This window comes from Sturnira hondurensis, unplaced genomic scaffold (assembly GCF_014824575.4).
Source record: "Sturnira hondurensis isolate 20B ecotype Veracruz unplaced genomic scaffold, ASM1482457v3 Scaffold0007865, whole genome shotgun sequence".
In the NCBI taxonomy this organism is placed as follows: Eukaryota; Metazoa; Chordata; class Mammalia; order Chiroptera; family Phyllostomidae; genus Sturnira; species Sturnira hondurensis.
Window position 1 is genome coordinate 8,645,104 of NW_028080496.1, and position 17,800 is coordinate 8,662,903.

Below are 17,800 nucleotides of genomic sequence, written 5' to 3' on the forward strand. Positions count from 1 at the left end.
AAAAGAAAAAAAAAAGATTCTCTTTTCTTCACTCTGCGCCCCTCCTTACCCCTCAAAATTAGCGCCTTCTTGATTCTTTACAGCTGCGTGGAACCCCAGGGTTTATCCACAGTAGTGAGCAAGACTCCCACTTCCAGAAATGCAAAGCCAGTTTAGTGCCAGGGACTTTACTCCTTGAATTTGGAGAGCAAACTCCCCGCCCCCCACCCCAAGCCTTTCGAACCTCAGCAAACTCTGCTGCCTTTCCAGGCTCTTGAACCCAGCCTTGGGGCCCCAGACCAACTGCCCGCGCTGGAGTGTAACTTTCATACCCCTCCGAAGCTAGATTACCACCCTGGGGAGAATGAAGGCGTCCTGGGGGCTTTGCTGGTGTGCGGCACGCTGCCTCCGCCTTCCTCCTCCACCTCACACGGCTTCCACCTGCCCAGGAGCCGCCAACCTGGAATCCACTGGCCCTGCGGTCCCCAGCAGGTTCCGCCACCCCGCGGCCGTTCAGGACACGGGGTGGGTGGCAGGGAGAAGCAGCTCGCCAAGCTGAGCCACCTCGCGTCCTCTGGAGAAGTATTCCAGGAGATGAAGGAGTGAAAAAGACAGAAAGTTCGAGGATGCTGCGAGTCTCGGTGGGGGTCGGGGTAATACACGCGTTTGGGCCACAATTTTACTCCTGCAGGCAGCCCAGAAAGACCGCGAGGGGGGAGAAACTTCCAGTGTCCCCGGCCGGGCCTGCGGTCCACTCTGGTGGCCACCTGGCCGCTGCCACTCACGGCGTGGAGCCTTTGGTTCCCAAGCCCTCAGCCGCCGCAGTTCGCGCAGCCCCTGCCAGCCGGTGCGGGCTCCCTGCCCCTCGGTGAGCCCTGGCGTCGCCCGTCGAGGAGAAAGGGACACAGGCCTTCGGCCGGGAGCTCTCTGGCGGCGGTCGGGCCGCCCCCTTCGAGGCTCGCTCCCCCCTTTCAGCCTCGCCAAATCCCCGAAAGCCCCGGCCCACTTCGTCACCCCGGGGGCTTCTAATCACCCGGTATCGATTTCCCTAACTCTTTTCATCCAGTTGAAGACACATCTTAAAACACTCCAGCCCGGAGTGTGCTCTGGGCTTTATCCACACTAATAAAATGATTTACCCTTCTCTCTGCGCTCTCCGCACAGAGGAAAATCGTTCGAGCCCCGGCTATTTGTGTGTGATCAGTAAATATTTAGTGCGGTGACATCCTCAGCTAGGCTTCGGATCGATTCGGGGCCCACCGGGAGGTGCGCAGGGTCCGGGCGGGGCCGCGCCGGGCCCGCCGAGGGGGCTCCTCCCGCCCTCGCCGCCGGCCGCTGATTTACGGCCTCCGCAACCAGCAAAGGCGGGGGCGGGGGCGGGGGGGCGAAAGCGCGCCTGGAAAATTAGCTTTCCAACCTTTTTACTTTTGACTTTCAGCCACCTCCCCAGGCTCTGATTCTCGCCCTCTACTCTCCCCAACCCGTCCCCCGACCCAGGGCGTCTTGTGCGCCCCGCGGGCCCTCGGTGCAGCGGCGCGCTGCGCTCTCGTCCCCGAGGCCCCGGGACCACCTATCACAGCCCTGCGCCCAGACACGAGGAGGCCCAGGCCCCTTGCTCTGGGGGTCGCCGCCCTCGGGCCAGATGCACTCCGCCCGCCCACACCTCAGAGGGCGGAGAGGGGGTGGAGAAGCCCGGAGCCGAATTCGCCGAACGCGGAGCTAGTCTCCTCGCTACCTTCTTGCCAGCCCTCGTCATGCCTCCGGTTCTGCGGCCGGGCCTCGACGCCCCTCGGGCCGATGGCGTCGGGTGGGAACTTTACTCTGCCCGCCGAGAACCTTCCATTTCCTTAAAAGCAAAAAAAGCGCATGGCCTGGAAGGGTTGGAAGGGAGCCTCTTACCCTGATCTCGGTTTCCAGAGGTTTGGGGCCGCGACAGGGGCAGTGTCTGTGCCCCTCTGGCCCTCCCGGCCTCCCCCGGGGCACACACTCTTTCCTTACGGCAGGGCCTCGCCCTGAACCTACACACCAAGCAAAGGGCTCGACCCAGAGTGGGGCACCGCGCTCCCTGGCCACCTCCTACGGGCCCCGCCACCTGGGACCAGTACATTGTCCGAGCAGAAGGGTGTGAGAGATTCTAACCGCCTGGGCTCCACCGCTCTCCTTCTGCCAGAGACGCCGGGCTTGGGGGCTCCGACACTGTCACCGACCTGTTAGCGGGCCTCTGTCCCTGTCACCTGAGGCCCGGGCCTCTGCGACTCCCCGGGGTCCAGGGAAGAAGGTGAGCGACTTTGCTGGGTCCACTCTCCCCTCCCGGACGCTGGCGCCCTCTCCTTTGTCTTACACCTGATTTTCTTAGCCGCCTTATCTGCAGACTATATCTTTATACTAATGCATACTTAATTGGCCCGTCTTGACTGTCCATATAAAACAATTTAATTAGGGTGCTTTCTTGCTTTGGAGAGCAAAGGGGAAAAAAATCTGCCCAGTGCTCATTGTAGTTAGCACCAATACAGGCAGAAAATGTAGCACAAGTTTTTGGTTGAAAGAGCACCTCCGTGCCCATTGAAGGGCGTTGATCCGAAAAGACAGAAAGGACAAGTAAAATCGATTTGAAGCGACCCTCTCTGTCCCTTTCACACCATTCAGAAACTCCATTCCTTCTAAGACAAAGACCAGCGCCTTGGGAATTCTCAGGGAGAAAGAGGTCTCCAGTCCCACAAGCCTAGGGCACTTTTTAAAAATCCTCCATATTGCACTTAACACCGCTGTCCGGTGTTGTGCCCCCCCCCCCAGTGCAGGTTTCCCAGGCGCCCCCTCCGGAGCGCCAGGCTGGGTGGGTGCCTGACCCCTTACGCCTCCCTGCGCCAGGCCTTCCGGCCAGACCAGCCTTTTAGGGTTAGTGCAGCCCTCACCTTTGACCCCCAAGATCGCCGTGGCTGCCAGAGGGTGCAGAGTCCCTCTGAGGCCGAAGTTAAAAGAAAACAAAGCAAACATATATATTCCTGTGCTCCCGCCTGCCTGCAGTAACCACCTCTGTCCCCAACTTTATTTTCTTCTTTCTGCCACGAAAACTGCCCCAGCCACCTCGAAAGGAGGGGAGTGGACTTGTCAGGGTTGCATGCCGCCCGGGGGCGGGGGCGGGGGCGGGGGGTGTCCTCCATTAGGGACGCGAATGCCAGGTTATTCGACAGGCGCCCGGGCTGGGGGAAGCGGTCATCGATCAGACCTGGCTGGGAAGGGAGGGGGGAGGGGAGGGGAGGGGGGGGAAGGGAGGGGAGGGGAGAGGCTGGGCCGCGATCACCTTCACCTGCCCCGAGCCCGGCCCCCCTGTTCAACTATCCCTCGACCTTCTGCTGGGGTTACAGGGGGCGGGGGCGAAAAGGAGGGGGCGGCCCCCCAGTTACACAAGTGGCCTCCTTCTCGGCGAGAATGAGTTCACCACCCGGGAGTCTCGCCATACGATCCACTCGGTGGAACCGATGAGACAAACCGCAAGGCAAAACTTCTGTAGCCCCTATTTATGGTATTAATGAATAGTTAAAAAAAGATTTACACTTCTTACGATCAATATTCTGAGTTATTTCCCTCAAAGTATATAATTACAGTGTCTTCAGAGTTTTCATCATTGTTTTTGAGGTGGCAAAACCATTTGTAATTTTCATTAGCCAGTAAACATGTAATTAACAGTCAGCACTGTGTTTAACTTAATTCCTGTTTAAGGCAAGGACAAGAAACAGTGGGTGAGCTTTAGTTCCTTTGGTCAGGTCTGACACACAGCTTACCATGCACTTTGCTAAAATCAAAGATCCGTGTTTCCCCATTATTCTCCTCTTAAAACAAAACAAAAAATCCATTAGTTAAAACTGTATGGAACGGCGAGACGTAGCAGACTTTATTCTCATTTTCTCCACTGACTGGAATCCTGTTTCCTTTCTTCATTTTTGGAAGGTGGGGGAAGGCAGAAGGGAAATTAAGCATCCATTATCTGCTGACAGGAAATGGGGAACCCCTCCCCCCAAAAGGAACAGGTTTCCTCTTTAGGAAAGTTCTAGAATGGAGACTGGGTATGCTTGGGGGTGGGGGGCACACAAACCTGCAGGGGAGAAGGGAAAAATCACTTGGGGGAACTTGAGTGAAAAGTGTGTGTGGGGGGGAAGGGATTCCAAGGGACTCCCAGGAAAAGACGTTGCCCTTCTATTTCAGGTTCTAACTCTGCTCCAGGGTGAGGGCGAGCCTGTCTGCTTTCCCCCTCCTCTCCCACCTCTGCCTGTTTCCTACTTGCTTCAGGATTAGCCTCCATCCCTCTCGACCCCAAACAGTGGACTCTGGTCGTGCCTCGGGTCTTCTTGCCTCGCAGCCTCGCCTCGAGTTGCTGGCGCTTGCACCAGCCTCCGACTAAACTCATTAAGTTGGGAGGGTTTTTTTTTTTTTTCCCAATTGGACGGGTGTTTTTAAAGTCTCGTCTTTCCAGCCCCAAACAAGGTGTAACAACGGCCCTCTTCCTTCTAAGGAATGAGATGAGAGACAAGGATCACTCCAGACATCTCCTACCTACGGTTTGGGGTTGGTTTTTTTTTTTTTTTTCTTAAAGGCGAGGCTTGCATTCCTCAGCAGCTATGTGGAAGCTCCCTGAAACCTCCTCTCTCTAAAGTTAGCGTGCAGGCTTTTCCAAGGCTGAGAGCGCCAGTTACATGGAGAAGCCCTTCCTTCAAGTGGAAGATTTCTCCCTTCACCTTTCCTCCGGTTCCCTGCAGGCTAGAGCTTACTTTCTATCAGTTTGCACAATCGCTTAGACAAACACGGAGGAAGAGTCTCTAATTATCAAAGACACATCTTTTCAGGGGTCCAACAAAGCGCTTATTTCACCCGCCAAACTAAAGGAGAGTTACTCCAGTTTTTAGCAGGAAGATGCAAGCGATTTGGGACCTTGAACAAGGCAAATATGGTTTTGGTATGTTTGCTTACAGTATTTTTCTTTTGCTCGCTCTCTCTCTCTCTTCTCTCTCTCACTTTCCTCCTTATGCTGTGTGGGGTTGGGGATGACTTGGGGGTTTTCAGAAAATCGGGTTGCTAACGTGTATGAAATGCCTAGGACTGTGGTTTAAGGGGTGCCGGGAAAGGGGAGACAGTCAATTCAATGCATTGCCATATTTTATTACATGTGTGTGGTGGAGGGGGGCAGCAGGGGGGGGAATACAGTTGCGAAGCTGCCAAAATATGATTAAACCGGAGCGTAAAGACTGCCTCCCCTCTCCTCCGTCCTGTCTGGTCAAACTCATTGCCTCCGGTCGAGCAAACTGCAAGCCAGTCCTCTAAGCGTGTTTTTCCAAGCAATAGATGACTCGGGTTTTCTAGCAAAGGAGCTGCTCGGCTCTCACTAAGTATCAGAATTTACTGTTGGATCGGCCGCTGAGCTGTGTTTTGCAACCTTGTGCAACTGACAGCCAGCCAGGCAGGGAGGGAGGCGAGCTGTGCCCGGCGCCTCGGCCGCGGCTCGGGGAGGCGAACGCTGGGCTAAGCTAGGAGGAAGGTGGGGGACAATCGCGGCGGAGAAGGGTACTCACCATCCGGCGGGGTGGTGGAGCCGGCGTGCGGATTTCAGGCAAACGTTTACCTTTTGGCTGTCTATTGCAACCGCGGCGGGCTGACTTAAGGAGCAATTCTGGGCTCCGTCCAGAACGTTCAAGGAACGGGTCCTCATTTTTAAAAAGCCAGCGAGAGAGACGACAGAGACAGAGAAAGAAAGGGAGAGGAGGGGGTGAGAGGGACGCACATAAACCCAGTTGGGGGGGGGTGAATATCATCACCTCTCCACCAGTGACTCGGGAAACGCAAGAGGTGGCGAGATCCGGGTCCGGTCCAAGCCAGCCAGAGCCAATTAATTTTAAATCCTGGGCAATTATTCAGATTAAAATGTACAGAAGTTTCATTCTCCTACGCCTACGTGAACCTAAAGTCGTTTCCCTTTAAGAGCTCCTTTTCTTTTAAAGTTGAATTTTAGGCAGCGAGGACTCTTACACTAGGGGGCAGACAGATACTGTACTTGCTCCAATCTTAAGCAATTTTTTCCCTCCCAGCATATGCTCTGATTTAGCACTGTAAATTTTTCAGAGGACCCAACTCTGACAGCCCCTGGTGATTTTCAAAGTACCACAAGCCAGTGGTTAAAAATTGCATTGACTTGGAAGTTCACAGGGATACAATGGAAGGCCCTTTTCCTATTCATGGGGCTCCAGTGTGGTGGAAGAGAAAAACACACACGGGCTAGATTGAGGGGAAAGAGGGATTCAATGAGTCCTGGTGGACAGAGCTGGTTTCCACTGAGTTCAGAGTTAAACTCGGCGTTTGCTGGGGTCTGTATTCATATCGCGGTTTAATCTGTGAGGAATTACAGCCGTCAGGCCCCGTTCTGTAATGAAATCATATTCCTGGGTGGGCTTCCTTTTCTTCTCTTTTGATTCCCGGAGTAAGACAAATGTTTTTCCAACTTTCTCCCGGCCAAATCAAAGCTTGCCATTCTTCTCATTAAAATAAATTTACATCTGCAATAAAAAGACTGGGCTGAATTTTTTTTTAATGGTAACAATATATTGATATTTACCGGTTAATCTTAGAGCTGTTTTATCTCAGGGAAATGAGCATCTCTCAATAAGACATTTAAAAATATTTTCTTTTTCCCCCCCTTCTCAGTCTGCAGTCCTCCTATGTAGTAAAATTAATTGCAATTAATACTTTTTTGGTGCTTTTAAATCGTCTGCACGTCTATGAATGGTCCCCAAATACAGAGTGAAACGCTTCTGGCTTCATGGCAGCCCCGGGGTCGTGCCCCTAGCGAGCTCCAGTCTTGTTGGAGGTAGTTGGGAAATTCTTCATTTTAAATCTGAGGCCAGCAAAGCAGACGTCAAACACCAAACAGCTCTAAGTGGACTTGGGAAGCTCTTCCTCCTCAAAATGTTCCCACTCCTTGTTTGTAAAAGATGATCTTGCTATGAACATGTCTGTACAACAGGCAACATGAAGATTTCCCTAAAATCAATTATTCTATCTTGTATTCAATGGAGATGGACATGCCCCTCAGATTTCCTATTTCAACCCCAGCCCCACCAATCTCTGCTGAGTTGGCCCCTAATCTACTGACATTTATAGCATTGGGCAATTTCTCGAATCATAGAGGTTGAAGGAGGGGGAGAGAATCCTTCCCTGAGATAATTTCTTTTCCATGCTTCTCATTCTCTTTAGAAGAAAGTTATGTTGCGCCTCTAATCAACCTGAAATTCTCAGCCTGGCTTCACTCTGTGGCAAAATCTCATTACACACTAGGTTTATGATAGTTCAATGTCCACTATAGGTTTGGTTTTTTTTTTTACAATTTTCAAATAATCCCAGCACCTGCAGGTTTCGTGAAATACGTGATTTCAGCGGAGAAAGGGTGAGAGCTCAGAGGGTTTCAGAAATGAAGTGGAAAGAGGGTTTGTTTTTCATTCGCTAAAAACTAACCCTTATCTGCCTACATTTCCATTTAGTCCCTACCTAGTATTCTGCCTGTGTGTACACAGGCTATTGAATGCAAAATGCAGTCTACACATGTCAGTTTTACGTGTGGTTTATTTTTCTTAAAAAATCCTTCAGCTCCTTGATTTTTTGAGCTCTCAAAGATGCTTTCTTGTGGTTGTTCATTACTGTGTATATGTGTTCGCGTTCCCTGCAGCTCACCGTGTTTTGTGTAAAATACTTTAATTGTTCATAAACCTGGTTGGCTTACCAATTTACAGGGGTTTTCGGTGCAAAGTGTGTATGACGGAGACACAATGTTCTTCTGTGGATATGGAATAGTCATAATCCACTCACTTGTCCTAATCAACAAGAAAGGTTACTGTATTGGAATACAGTGTGTTCTGGTGGAGCAGGGGGAGGTGGCAATTTTAGATGTTTGATGTTTCAAACCCAACGCCCTAGAATTTACAGACACAGCCTATAACCGTCTGGGTGTATTTAGCCCATGGAGCAGAATGGCAGAGACCATGAAGTTGATCTTGGTGTACTGAATTTCTTCTTGGGGTAGACTGGGGCTGGTGTGTGGTTCTTGTGAGTTGTGGTGGTATTATTCCCAATTTGGGACAGAATCTCTGGGTGTATTTCAATGACCATACTACTGCTTTGAGGACCTCTGAGGAACAATGAAGCCCGTCCTCAACTGTTGTATGACCTAGAAGCACAGTCGCTGACGTCTTTGTCTGGGTACATTGACAAATGTGCACCTCATACGTGTACGTGTACATGTGTGTGCAGAGGGTGTGCACAGGGGCGGCTGGGAGACTGCCTCTGCTCGCCCATCAGCGGGCAGACAGGTCTTTCCCTTCTCGCCACGCCTGGGTGGGTGGCAGAATGTTGGCTTTGGAGTTAGCCAAAACCGATGAGAGAGGATAAAGTTAAGGAAAATTTATTTCAGTTGCGTCATGACAATGAGATGAAGTCTATTTCTGCTTCTCAACATCCGAGATGCTTTATGTGAGCAATTAAAATGTCAGGCCACATACCTGTGAAATGTTAACCCTACAAGGAAAAGACAGGCTCTGATCAGCTTTTCCCCTCTTAATTAAAAAAAAAAAAAGTCACCAAACCAAGAAAGTGATCAGAGTTGATTAAGAGACAGGTCTCCATCACCCGGATTTGGCCCAATCTATCGTTTGGAAATTGCCCGCAGGGTCGGTCGGCGGCCCCCTCCCACCCCACCCACCCACCCACCATCCCTCTGGGGGAGAGCGGGGAACTTTTCTCTTTCTCCGGCACCGCGGGCACAACGCTGCGCCGGGAGTCCCGGGTGGTGCGCGCGCGGCGGGTTTCGCGGCTTCGCCAAGTTGCGAGCGGCAAAGTCCTCGATTCCATCCCGAGCCTCTCGCGGAGCCTTTAAGAAGCGTTTTGTGTGCGCGCCGCGCTCCTCTCCCCACTGGGGCGGAAACCTCGGGTGCGGGGTGCGCGGTGCGCAGAGCGCGGGAGCCGCGCGCCCGGAGCCGCCCGAGGCCGATCCCGCCGCTCGGCGGCCGCGGGGACACGGCCGCCCCCTGGCCGCCCCCTCCCCCCCACCCCGCCCCGAGCCCCGAGCGCGCCCCGAGCAGCGGCCCAGAGGACGCTCGCGCTAGGACCGAGCTGCGCCCGCGGCCGCCATGGCGGGGCCGCCGCGCTCCGGCCAATGACGGCGAGGGGGCGGTGCGCGCGCGCCTGGCCAGGCCAACCCCGGCTGCTGCCTTATAAGGCGCGCCGTCGCCATGGCAACGTGCGCTAAGTTGCAGCAGTCGTGTCAAAGTTCACTATATAGAGAGCTCAGTGAGCTGATCGCGGAGAAGCCACTTCTGCCAGCCCCGGCGCCTATAAATCGCATTCCCTCCCGCGCCCCCCTTTTTAGCATATTTGATCACTTTGATTCTCTGTTCTTTTCTCTCCGCGGTGTGTGTGTGCGTGCGCGCGTGTGTGTTTTCTTCTCCTCCTCCTCCTCTCCCCGAGTTGCCTCCTTCCTCCGGGTGCCGTGCTGCCTTTTTTTCCCTCTTTCATTCTTTCTCTCCGTCTTTTTCTCCCCGCTCTGCGCACGAAGGATGTGCTTCTAGGTGGTGATCTGCCCTCCTCTCCCTCTTTTATCATTTCTCCCCCGCCGCCGGCGAGTTGACTCTTTCCCTATGTGTGTGAGGCGGCGGCGGCAGCAGCAGCAGCAGCGGCTCCGGCGGCGGCAGCAGCGGCAGCAGCGGCTTCAGCGGCGGCGGCGGCGCTAGACGCGGCGGCTCCGGGCCCGACCCGGCGGCTTCGGCGGCGGCGGCTCCGGCAGCGAGGGCCGCCAGCGCGGGGGGCTGCGGCCGCGAGGGGAGAGGCGGCGGCGGCGGCAGTGATCGAGGCAGCCCGGGACCCTTNCCGGAGCGAGCGAGCCAGGCGCGCGCCGGGCGCCCCGGGCAGGCGGCGCCGGCGGCCCAGCGCCAGGACGACGCCGCGCAGCGCCGGACGCGGACCACTTTCATGCTGATTCCCCCGGACCCGGGCAGCGCTCCGGCCACTCCGCGGGCCGCCGGCCTCCGCCCCGGCCTGCCTGGCTCCCTGGGCGCGCCGGCGACCGGCGCCTCCGCTCTCCCGGTCCTCCCGATTTCGATGGCTTTCCTGAATGGCTGACTGTGGGCTGCCCTGGACTTGGCCCCCGGACAGTCGCCTCTCCTCCTTCTCTTCCTCCTCCTTCTCCTCCTCCTCCTCCTCCAACTCCTCGGCACACCAGCTCTGAGAGCAAGAGAGTGAACGAGAGAGGGAGGGAGAGAGTGAGAGCGAGCGAGATCTTTGGAGAGATTTTTTTTTTTTTGCCTCCTACTTCTGTCTTGAAGCCAGACAATCGACTTGCAGCTCTCCCTCCCCTCCCTCTCTCTCTCCACGTTCTGCTCCCACTCGCTCTCCCCCTGCCCTTCCCCGCCCCTCCCGGCGGAAAGCCCCCCGAAACCAACAAAGCTGAGCCGAGGGACACAAACAAAACAAACACACCGGGCCCGACAAGCCATCGACAAAACTTTGCAAAAGCAGAAACAAAAAAGGAAAAAACTAAGCAACCTCAACCAGCCAGCCCCCGAGCCACCCGGGGCGCCCTCCCGCGCCCTCTCGCACCCTCGCACACACAAAAGGCGGCGCACCGGAGCCCGCGACCCGGGAGCCGCCGCCGCCGCCCGCAGCCAGGGGAGCAGGAAGTCCGGACGAGGCCCCCATAGATATGGCAATGGTAGTCAGCACGTGGCGCGACCCCCAGGACGAGGTGCCCGGCTCGCAGGGCAGCCAGGCCTCGCAGGCGCCTCCGGTGCCCGGCCCACCGCCCGGCGCCCCGCACACGCCTCAGACGCCCGGCCAAGGGGGCCCTGCCAGCACCCCGGCCCAGACGGCGGCCGGCGGCCAGGGCGGCCCCGGCGGCGACAAGCAGCAGCAGCAGCAGCACATCGAGTGCGTGGTGTGCGGGGACAAGTCGAGCGGCAAGCACTACGGCCAGTTCACGTGCGAGGGCTGCAAGAGCTTCTTCAAGCGCAGTGTGCGGAGGAACCTGAGCTACACGTGCCGCGCCAACCGGAACTGTCCCATCGACCAGCACCACCGCAACCAGTGCCAGTACTGTCGCCTCAAAAAGTGCCTCAAAGTGGGCATGAGACGGGAAGGTATCGGCCTCTCATTTCTCCCCCCTCGCCTGGGGTCCCGGGGCCCCGGGGGCGTTTGGCTAGCCTGCTCTGGGTAAGGACCCTGGACCCCTTGCTCTGTTCTTCCACTGCAGCTCCAAAGCGGGTTGATACTAGAAGCGAGTGCGGCACTGGAACCCAGAGCCCCCAGGCGCGCATGCTTTGGCCGACCGGTCTCCTCCGCTTTCTCTCGGGGCCGGTTTCATGTCCTTTGCGTGGACTGCGAGTTCATTCGAGTTCGCTTTTCTGCAGGGGCTGGGGTGGTGTTAGCTGCCGTTGTTGTTTTAAAGCCTGGTTTACTTCTCTCTCTGTCTCCTCTCAGTTTTCCCTCTCTCTCCTGGTTTTCCCTGCATGTTCAACATATGTCCCTCCTCCCCACCTCTCCCCAGCCCCCACCCTCTCAAAAAAAAATCAACCTGAGATTGTACTTTCGTACAGGAGGTTCAAATTACAAATGGCAATTTTATGCACTTCGCCGTATTAACGCTACCGCCCGGGCTGCGCTCATGTGACCCTCCGTGGATTAACGTTCTGCTAAAAAAAAAAATTCCTCTGTTTTCCTTTTTCCTTTCACTTTTGAAAGGAGGAGAGCGCGACAGGGAGTAGGGCAAGGGTGGGCGAGGGCCCTCGGCGGCTGCTTTCGCTCTGCGCGAGTTGGGTCTTTGTGATCGAAAATTCGCCGAGCACCGCGAGCCGGGCTCGGCCAATGGCGCGCCGGGCGCGGGCTCCGGGTTGGAGCGAGCGATCGCCGGGCTTTCTTTGTGTTCCTGGGAGCGCGGATGTCCCCGGCCGGCGTCAGATCAGAGCCCCAGCCCGAGCCTCGCCGGCTCTCCCCGGCCCTCCCGGGCCCTACGCGGGCTGCGCCGGCCGCTTGCTACCCGGCTCTCCCCAGCTTCCTCTCGCCGCGGCCCGCCTCTCTCTCTCTCTCTCCGCCCTCTCCCTCTGTCTTCCTTTCTGCGAGCACACTGATCGGGCTGCCGCCAGACGTCAGCGATCCGCTCGTTTCTGCCCGGGAGACCCCCGCCGGACTGGGCCCGGGGCTTGGGCCAGGGCCGGGGCTGCAGGCTTTGGAGGAGAGGCGTTCAGGGGCGGCCACAGGCCGTCTGGGGGTGAACCCTTGTGTCTTTTGCAAAAGCATCTCTCCCTCCCCACCCCCCAGACTTGCCCCTCCCGCTCCCTCTCCTCCAATCAATAAGAAATATCAGCTGTTTAGCAGTAAAGAAGAAAGATGCCCCCAGAATGCTCCATCCCGCCCACCGCGCCGGGGACCCCGAGGCAAAGTGGCCAATTCTGGGTGCTCGGCGGCCCAGCCCCGAGCGGGCCTCCGAGGCAAGTGCGCCACTGTGGCCGCCAGACTTGGCCTGGGTGGTGGTTGGAGAGGACCGCTGCGGGGCTCCCGGCGACTCCCGGGGCTGTAGCCCGGGCGCGGCGCACTCATCGGAGGGGCAGGCCTGCCTGCTCTCGCGCCGTTCGGGGTCTGGGTCAGGTGGGGGTCGGGCTGGGTCAGGCCCTGCCAGGGGCGCTGGGGACCAAGGCTGGCCATTAACCAAGGCGTGTGTTCTTTCCTCCCCACAGCGGTGCAGAGAGGCAGGATGCCGCCCACCCAGCCGACCCACGGGCAGTTTGCGCTGACCAACGGGGACCCCCTCAACTGCCACTCGTACCTGTCGGGATATATTTCTCTGTTGCTGCGCGCCGAGCCCTACCCCACGTCGCGCTTCGGCAGCCAGTGCATGCAGCCTAACAACATCATGGGCATCGAGAACATTTGCGAACTGGCCGCGCGGATGCTCTTCAGCGCCGTCGAGTGGGCCCGGAACATCCCCTTCTTCCCTGACCTGCAGATCACCGACCAGGTGGCCCTGCTCCGCCTCACCTGGAGCGAGCTGTTCGTGCTGAACGCCGCGCAGTGCTCCATGCCCCTTCACGTCGCCCCACTCCTGGCCGCCGCCGGCCTCCACGCCTCGCCCATGTCTGCCGACCGGGTGGTCGCCTTTATGGACCACATACGGATCTTCCAAGAGCAAGTGGAGAAGCTCAAGGCCCTGCACGTTGACTCCGCTGAGTACAGCTGCCTCAAGGCCATAGTCCTGTTCACCTCAGGTAGGAAGGAGCCTTACCTTCTCGTGCCCAAGGGTCCCAGGCCTGAGCTAGGGCCCAGACCTCTGGCAAGTCCCCAGAGGGAGCCTGGCCTCCCCCTTGAAAGGCCAAACTGTTGAGTGCCACTTGGAGGAGAACTTTGAATGGCTGCTGGGCCCCACTAGGCCTGTCGGGGAGAGGAGAGGAAGGCTGGACTGCAGGATCAGGCACACAGGCTCCAAGTGGGCCAAGAGGAGCCCTCTCTGGCGGGGCCTGTCGCCCTCCTGCGGGGCTGGGGTGTGTGCTTCTGCTAACCCCGCTTAACTAGGGCCCTCTGGGCCAGCTGAGCCTGTGGAAGCCTGTCTTCCCCTTGGTCCTTTCCATCACCCTGGCTTAGCCTCTGGGAGATGCCCCTGGGCACCCGGGCGGTCCTGGCATGGTCTTGCAGGGGGAAGTTTGCCTGTTAACTCCACAGGCAGATCCAAGTGGAGGGCACCAGTCTCGAAAATCACATTCTTAGTAAAACAATGCAGACTGCCAGGAGAGGGGAGAGAGCCGCCAGGAAGGGGCAAGAGGAAGAAAGGGTGGCCAGCATCACTCTTCAGAGTGTCTGCAGGGGGTTCAAGACGCCGGCCTCTTGCTTCCCCAGCCCAGGCAAACACTTAAGGCAGTTTTCAAACAACCCAAAGTGTCTGCCAATTTGAGCTGGACGTGAAGGTGGCCAGAGATATGAAACGATCACAGACTACATGATGAAGCCTAATTAGTTTACGTGTAGTTTAACCTGTGTGAGTGAGTAATAGATCCAATATTAATGAACTCTTGAGGCCAAATGATGTTTGAAAGTCTCTGGCTCTCCACTTTGGGCCACACCTGTGCCTTTCAGCCGCCTCCAGCTAGGTTCAAGCCTGGCCCGGGGGGTGGGTGGATGTCGCTCCCCCCACCTTCTTGTTCTAAGTTGTCATCTGATCCCTTTGTCGAGGCTGGGAAGCAAGAGGGGTTCCCAATTCAGCAGACCAACCATGTGGACGTGGGTAGGGCTTGGAAGCTAGTCACCCACTCTTCCAGCTGGGAATCAGGACACCAGGAGAGAGCTCTATGGCAGACACACAAAGATCCACAGGCTTTTCCTTGTTGTCTGCGGGCAATCTGGGGACCCAAGTCACCAGCTGAGACCCTGGCAGGGTCTGAGTCTTTTATGCCTGGCTGCTTCATGCATCCCCCCCACCCCCGCAGAGCCACCCCCCCCCCAATCCTGCCTTCCAAAGTCCTTAGGTAATCAATGAAAAGGCAATGAATGGCCAGTCAAGGCAGAGCTGTGTGTAGAGGCTTGAACCTGGATTCTTTTTGCTGCGGGGGACCTGTCAGAGCTAGACCGTTTGCCTGACGCAGACGTCCAGGCAGGAGGGTGCCCTACCTCCCAGCCACCTTCCGCTGGGTGCCACAACCCCACACCCAGCCCACATTCCCAGATCCTGGGGGTGGCTGGCTGGTAATTTCTTGATACCATTGTTCGCTCTTAGCCTTCCCCTTGGTCTTTCAAGGAAAGAAATGCCCGATGCTGTCGTACCAGTTTCATTTATGACTATTTGTAAAATGTAAGAGGCCCGAGTGGGGAATGCAAATCACCCCACCAAGAGATAAAGGTCCCTGTTATCTGATTCAGAGGGTGAGGAGTCTCAGACAAACAGATCTTTTAATTCCTGTCCACAGACGCCCGTGCAGCCTATGGCCAGGCAGGCGGAGTCCTAGGGACCCCTTGACGAGATTGCATGTGTGTCCTGGTTCTGGGGGTGGAGGTGGGGGTGGCTGTTTTCCAAGACCCATTTTAAGATGCACAGTGTGTATGCCTCAGCCCCAGTCTTGTCTGGGGAGTCCCCAAAGGTCAGGTCACAACCTGCGCCGCCTTCCCCGAGAAGCCTCTCATTTCAAAGGCACTTATTGTATTTTTACCTATCAGAAAAAGAAAAGTGTTTTCCTGGAGATGACGGGGAGGGGGGGGTTCTTCTTGGAGGGACCTGGGTTTAAGAAAAATAAATAAAGGGGTGGGGGGTAGGAGAAAAAGGGAGAGAGAAGAAAGGAGGGAAAGACACAGCTCAAATGAACAGAGAGATCACAGTCTGCATGGCTGCCCTTCAATGCTCTAAACTGACAAGATCAGTTTTAAAGGGCCACTTAAATCAGTTTCAAAGACCAGAGAAAAATGAGTCGCCCTCTTTGGGGACCCTCGGAGGCTGGGTCGTGGACGCCATTCCTCGGGGCTGGGCCAGGTTGTTGCCCCCTCTCCCCACTATATAATTATAAGCCTAACTATTATTTACAGAGGAGGAGGGGGAGGAGCGTTGGCACTTTTGGTTTCATCTGCTTGTCTTTCTGTTTACTGACCTGAGCTAGATTGCACCCAGTGCACTTTGCTTGGGCCTCCCAGGGACCATGCCTGGGGACTGGGACAGTGCAAGCCTGTGGTAGCACAGAGGTGTGTTTAATTTTTGAGCAAATACCCCAGGACCCTCTCCTGCCCTCCCCCCTCCCGCCCCCCACCCCTCACCCCTCACCCCCAAGTTTTCAGTCCTAGGCATTTCCTCCAACTCCGGTTGGGGCAGTTTGACTGAGCTATACACACACACGCACCTCATGTGACCCGTTTCAAACCTCTTAATCTGATGACTGAATTCTTCTTCTTCTTCTTTTCTTTCTTTCTTTCTTTTTTTTTTTTTAACTTTCTTCCAGATGCCTGTGGTCTCTCTGATGTAGCCCATGTGGAAAGCTTGCAGGAAAAGTCCCAGTGTGCTTTGGAAGAATATGTTAGGAGTCAGTACCCCAACCAACCAACGCGATTCGGGAAGCTTTTGCTTCGCCTCCCTTCCCTGCGCACCGTCTCCTCGTCAGTCATAGAGCAATTGTTTTTCGTCCGTTTGGTAGGTAAAACCCCCATTGAAACCCTCATCCGGGATATGCTACTGTCCGGCAGCAGTTTTAACTGGCCGTATATGGCAATTCAATAAAAAAAAAATCAAAATGAGAAGGGGGAGTGAAACAGAGAGAAAGAAAAGGCAAAAGACTGGTTTGTTTGCTTAAATTCCTTCTGTTGAGAAAGGATATAAAAGGATGTTACACGTTTGCTAAAAGAAGAGAGGGGAAGAATTTAATGGACTGTGAATTTCCAAAACATAAAAAGACTGTCAAATGAACTTTTACAGAATGCATTAAAAAAAAAAAAGCCTCTTGTGTCGGTCAGAACAACTTGCTACTTATCTTTTTTTTTGTATAAAAAGGAAATTAGTCTTTTTCTTTTTTTTTGGTAAATTTTTGAAAACTATTGCTAAAAGTGCATTTAAGGATATTGGGAGAAAATTAGCGGAATGGAGAAAGTAAGTCTTTTCTTTTTTTTTTCCAAATTATTAATTGTCCTGTGTCGATGTTCCTCTAGCTGTTATTTTTTGTACTTTCCTGGTTGCAAACCAGTTTATTCTGTGGTTCTATAATAAGTTTTGATATAATCTTGGCTTCTTAAAAACTGTGTATCCTTCAAATATATGTTCTGCAAGAATTAAAACTGAGTCCATGAAAATACCATAGGGAGACATAAAACTTTAAAAGGCAACTCAGAGGTGGTAGAAACGCACTTATAAGGTGGTGATGCAAAATTTTAGGTGAAGTTGAGCACTCTAATTTGAGAACCAGAAGAACCACGTACAACACTTATCTCCCCCCTACCCTGCCCCCCTCCAAAAAAAGAGACACCAAGACAAACGTAGCTTTTTAAAAATATTTTAAGAAAGAGAATGAACTGTGGAATTTATTGGCAGCCAAGGAGTGTGTCCAAGACACAAGCTGAGGTTTTCAATAAAAAAGTGAACTTTTGTAATTTGAATTGGGTCCCGCTTAGTTCTTGAATTGTTATGAAAATCCTATATCTGTTTGTATATTTGCAAACCCTTTGTATTATAATTGTTGATATTCCCTTTTTAAAAAAAATACCATTGAAATCAGCATGACAAAACACTGTTGGCACTTATAGGTAATGTGATTGATTCAGTATCTTAGAGTTTACAGTTTGTGTTTTAAAAAAAACTGAAGGTTTTTTTTTTAAGTGCAACATTTCTGTATACTGTACAAGTTATAATAACTGAACTGTTTGGTCGAGTCTTTGTGTGTTATATTCCAAGGAAAATTTGAAAGTATTCAGAAATTAAAATATTATTTGATATCTGGAACCTGTTTGGCTGTCCCCACTCACTGTCCTTCACCGAGAAGAGCTTCCTGTGAGCTCTCCCTTGAGTGGGCTGGGAGGTCCATTTCTTGACAATCCACAGTCAGTTTGTTCCAAAGTGGACTAGTGTTATTTGCCTGCTTAATTTGGTTGTGTGTGTTGGGGTGGGGGGGGCTGAAGTTAATGGTTTATCTATGGTTTAGGAAGTGTCATACTGATATAGAAAACTACCCCCATTCACCTAATCCTCTTTTTAATTAAAAATGGATTTTCCAGGGGAAAAAAAAAAGAAGGCCCTTATATTTGTCACACTTAAGTGCCTGCTTAGGGAAGGTATTGTGAAAAG

At 54.2% G+C, this 17,800-nt stretch overlaps 1 protein-coding gene across 3 annotated transcripts; it reads left to right on the forward strand.

The window, feature by feature from the left end:
* Positions 1–4,592: 4,592 nt before the first annotated feature.
* Positions 4,593–16,978, forward strand: NR2F2 (nuclear receptor subfamily 2 group F member 2). Of its 3 annotated transcripts, none has more exons than XM_037053706.1 (3): positions 4,593–4,930; positions 12,738–13,265; positions 15,972–16,978. In XM_037053706.1, the coding sequence occupies exons 1-3, from the start codon at positions 4,888–4,890 to the stop codon at positions 16,244–16,246; spliced, it is 846 nt and encodes a 281-aa protein (XP_036909601.1). In that variant the 5' UTR covers positions 4,593–4,887; the 3' UTR covers positions 16,247–16,978. The 3 variants fall into 3 exon arrangements, with proteins under 3 accessions (XP_036909601.1, XP_036909600.1, XP_036909599.1); XM_037053705.1 differs by lacking the exon at positions 4,593–4,930 and adding an exon at positions 9,886–11,144; XM_037053704.1 differs by lacking the exon at positions 4,593–4,930 and adding an exon at positions 11,771–12,491.
* The last annotated feature ends 822 nt before the right edge of the window (positions 16,979–17,800 follow it).

Bases quoted from the DNA above. Each gene is read 5' to 3' on its own strand.
- NR2F2 (XM_037053704.1), top strand. From the start codon at position 11,942: ATGTCCCCGGCCGGCGTCAGATCAGAGCCCCAGCCCGAGCCTCGCCGG. The intron at 12,492-12,737 runs GCAAGTGCGCCA...TCCTCCCCACAG, and splicing joins GCCCCGAGCGGGCCTCCGAG to CGGTGCAGAGAGGCAGGATG. The intron at 13,266-15,971 runs GTAGGAAGGAGC...ACTTTCTTCCAG, and splicing joins CATAGTCCTGTTCACCTCAG to ATGCCTGTGGTCTCTCTGAT.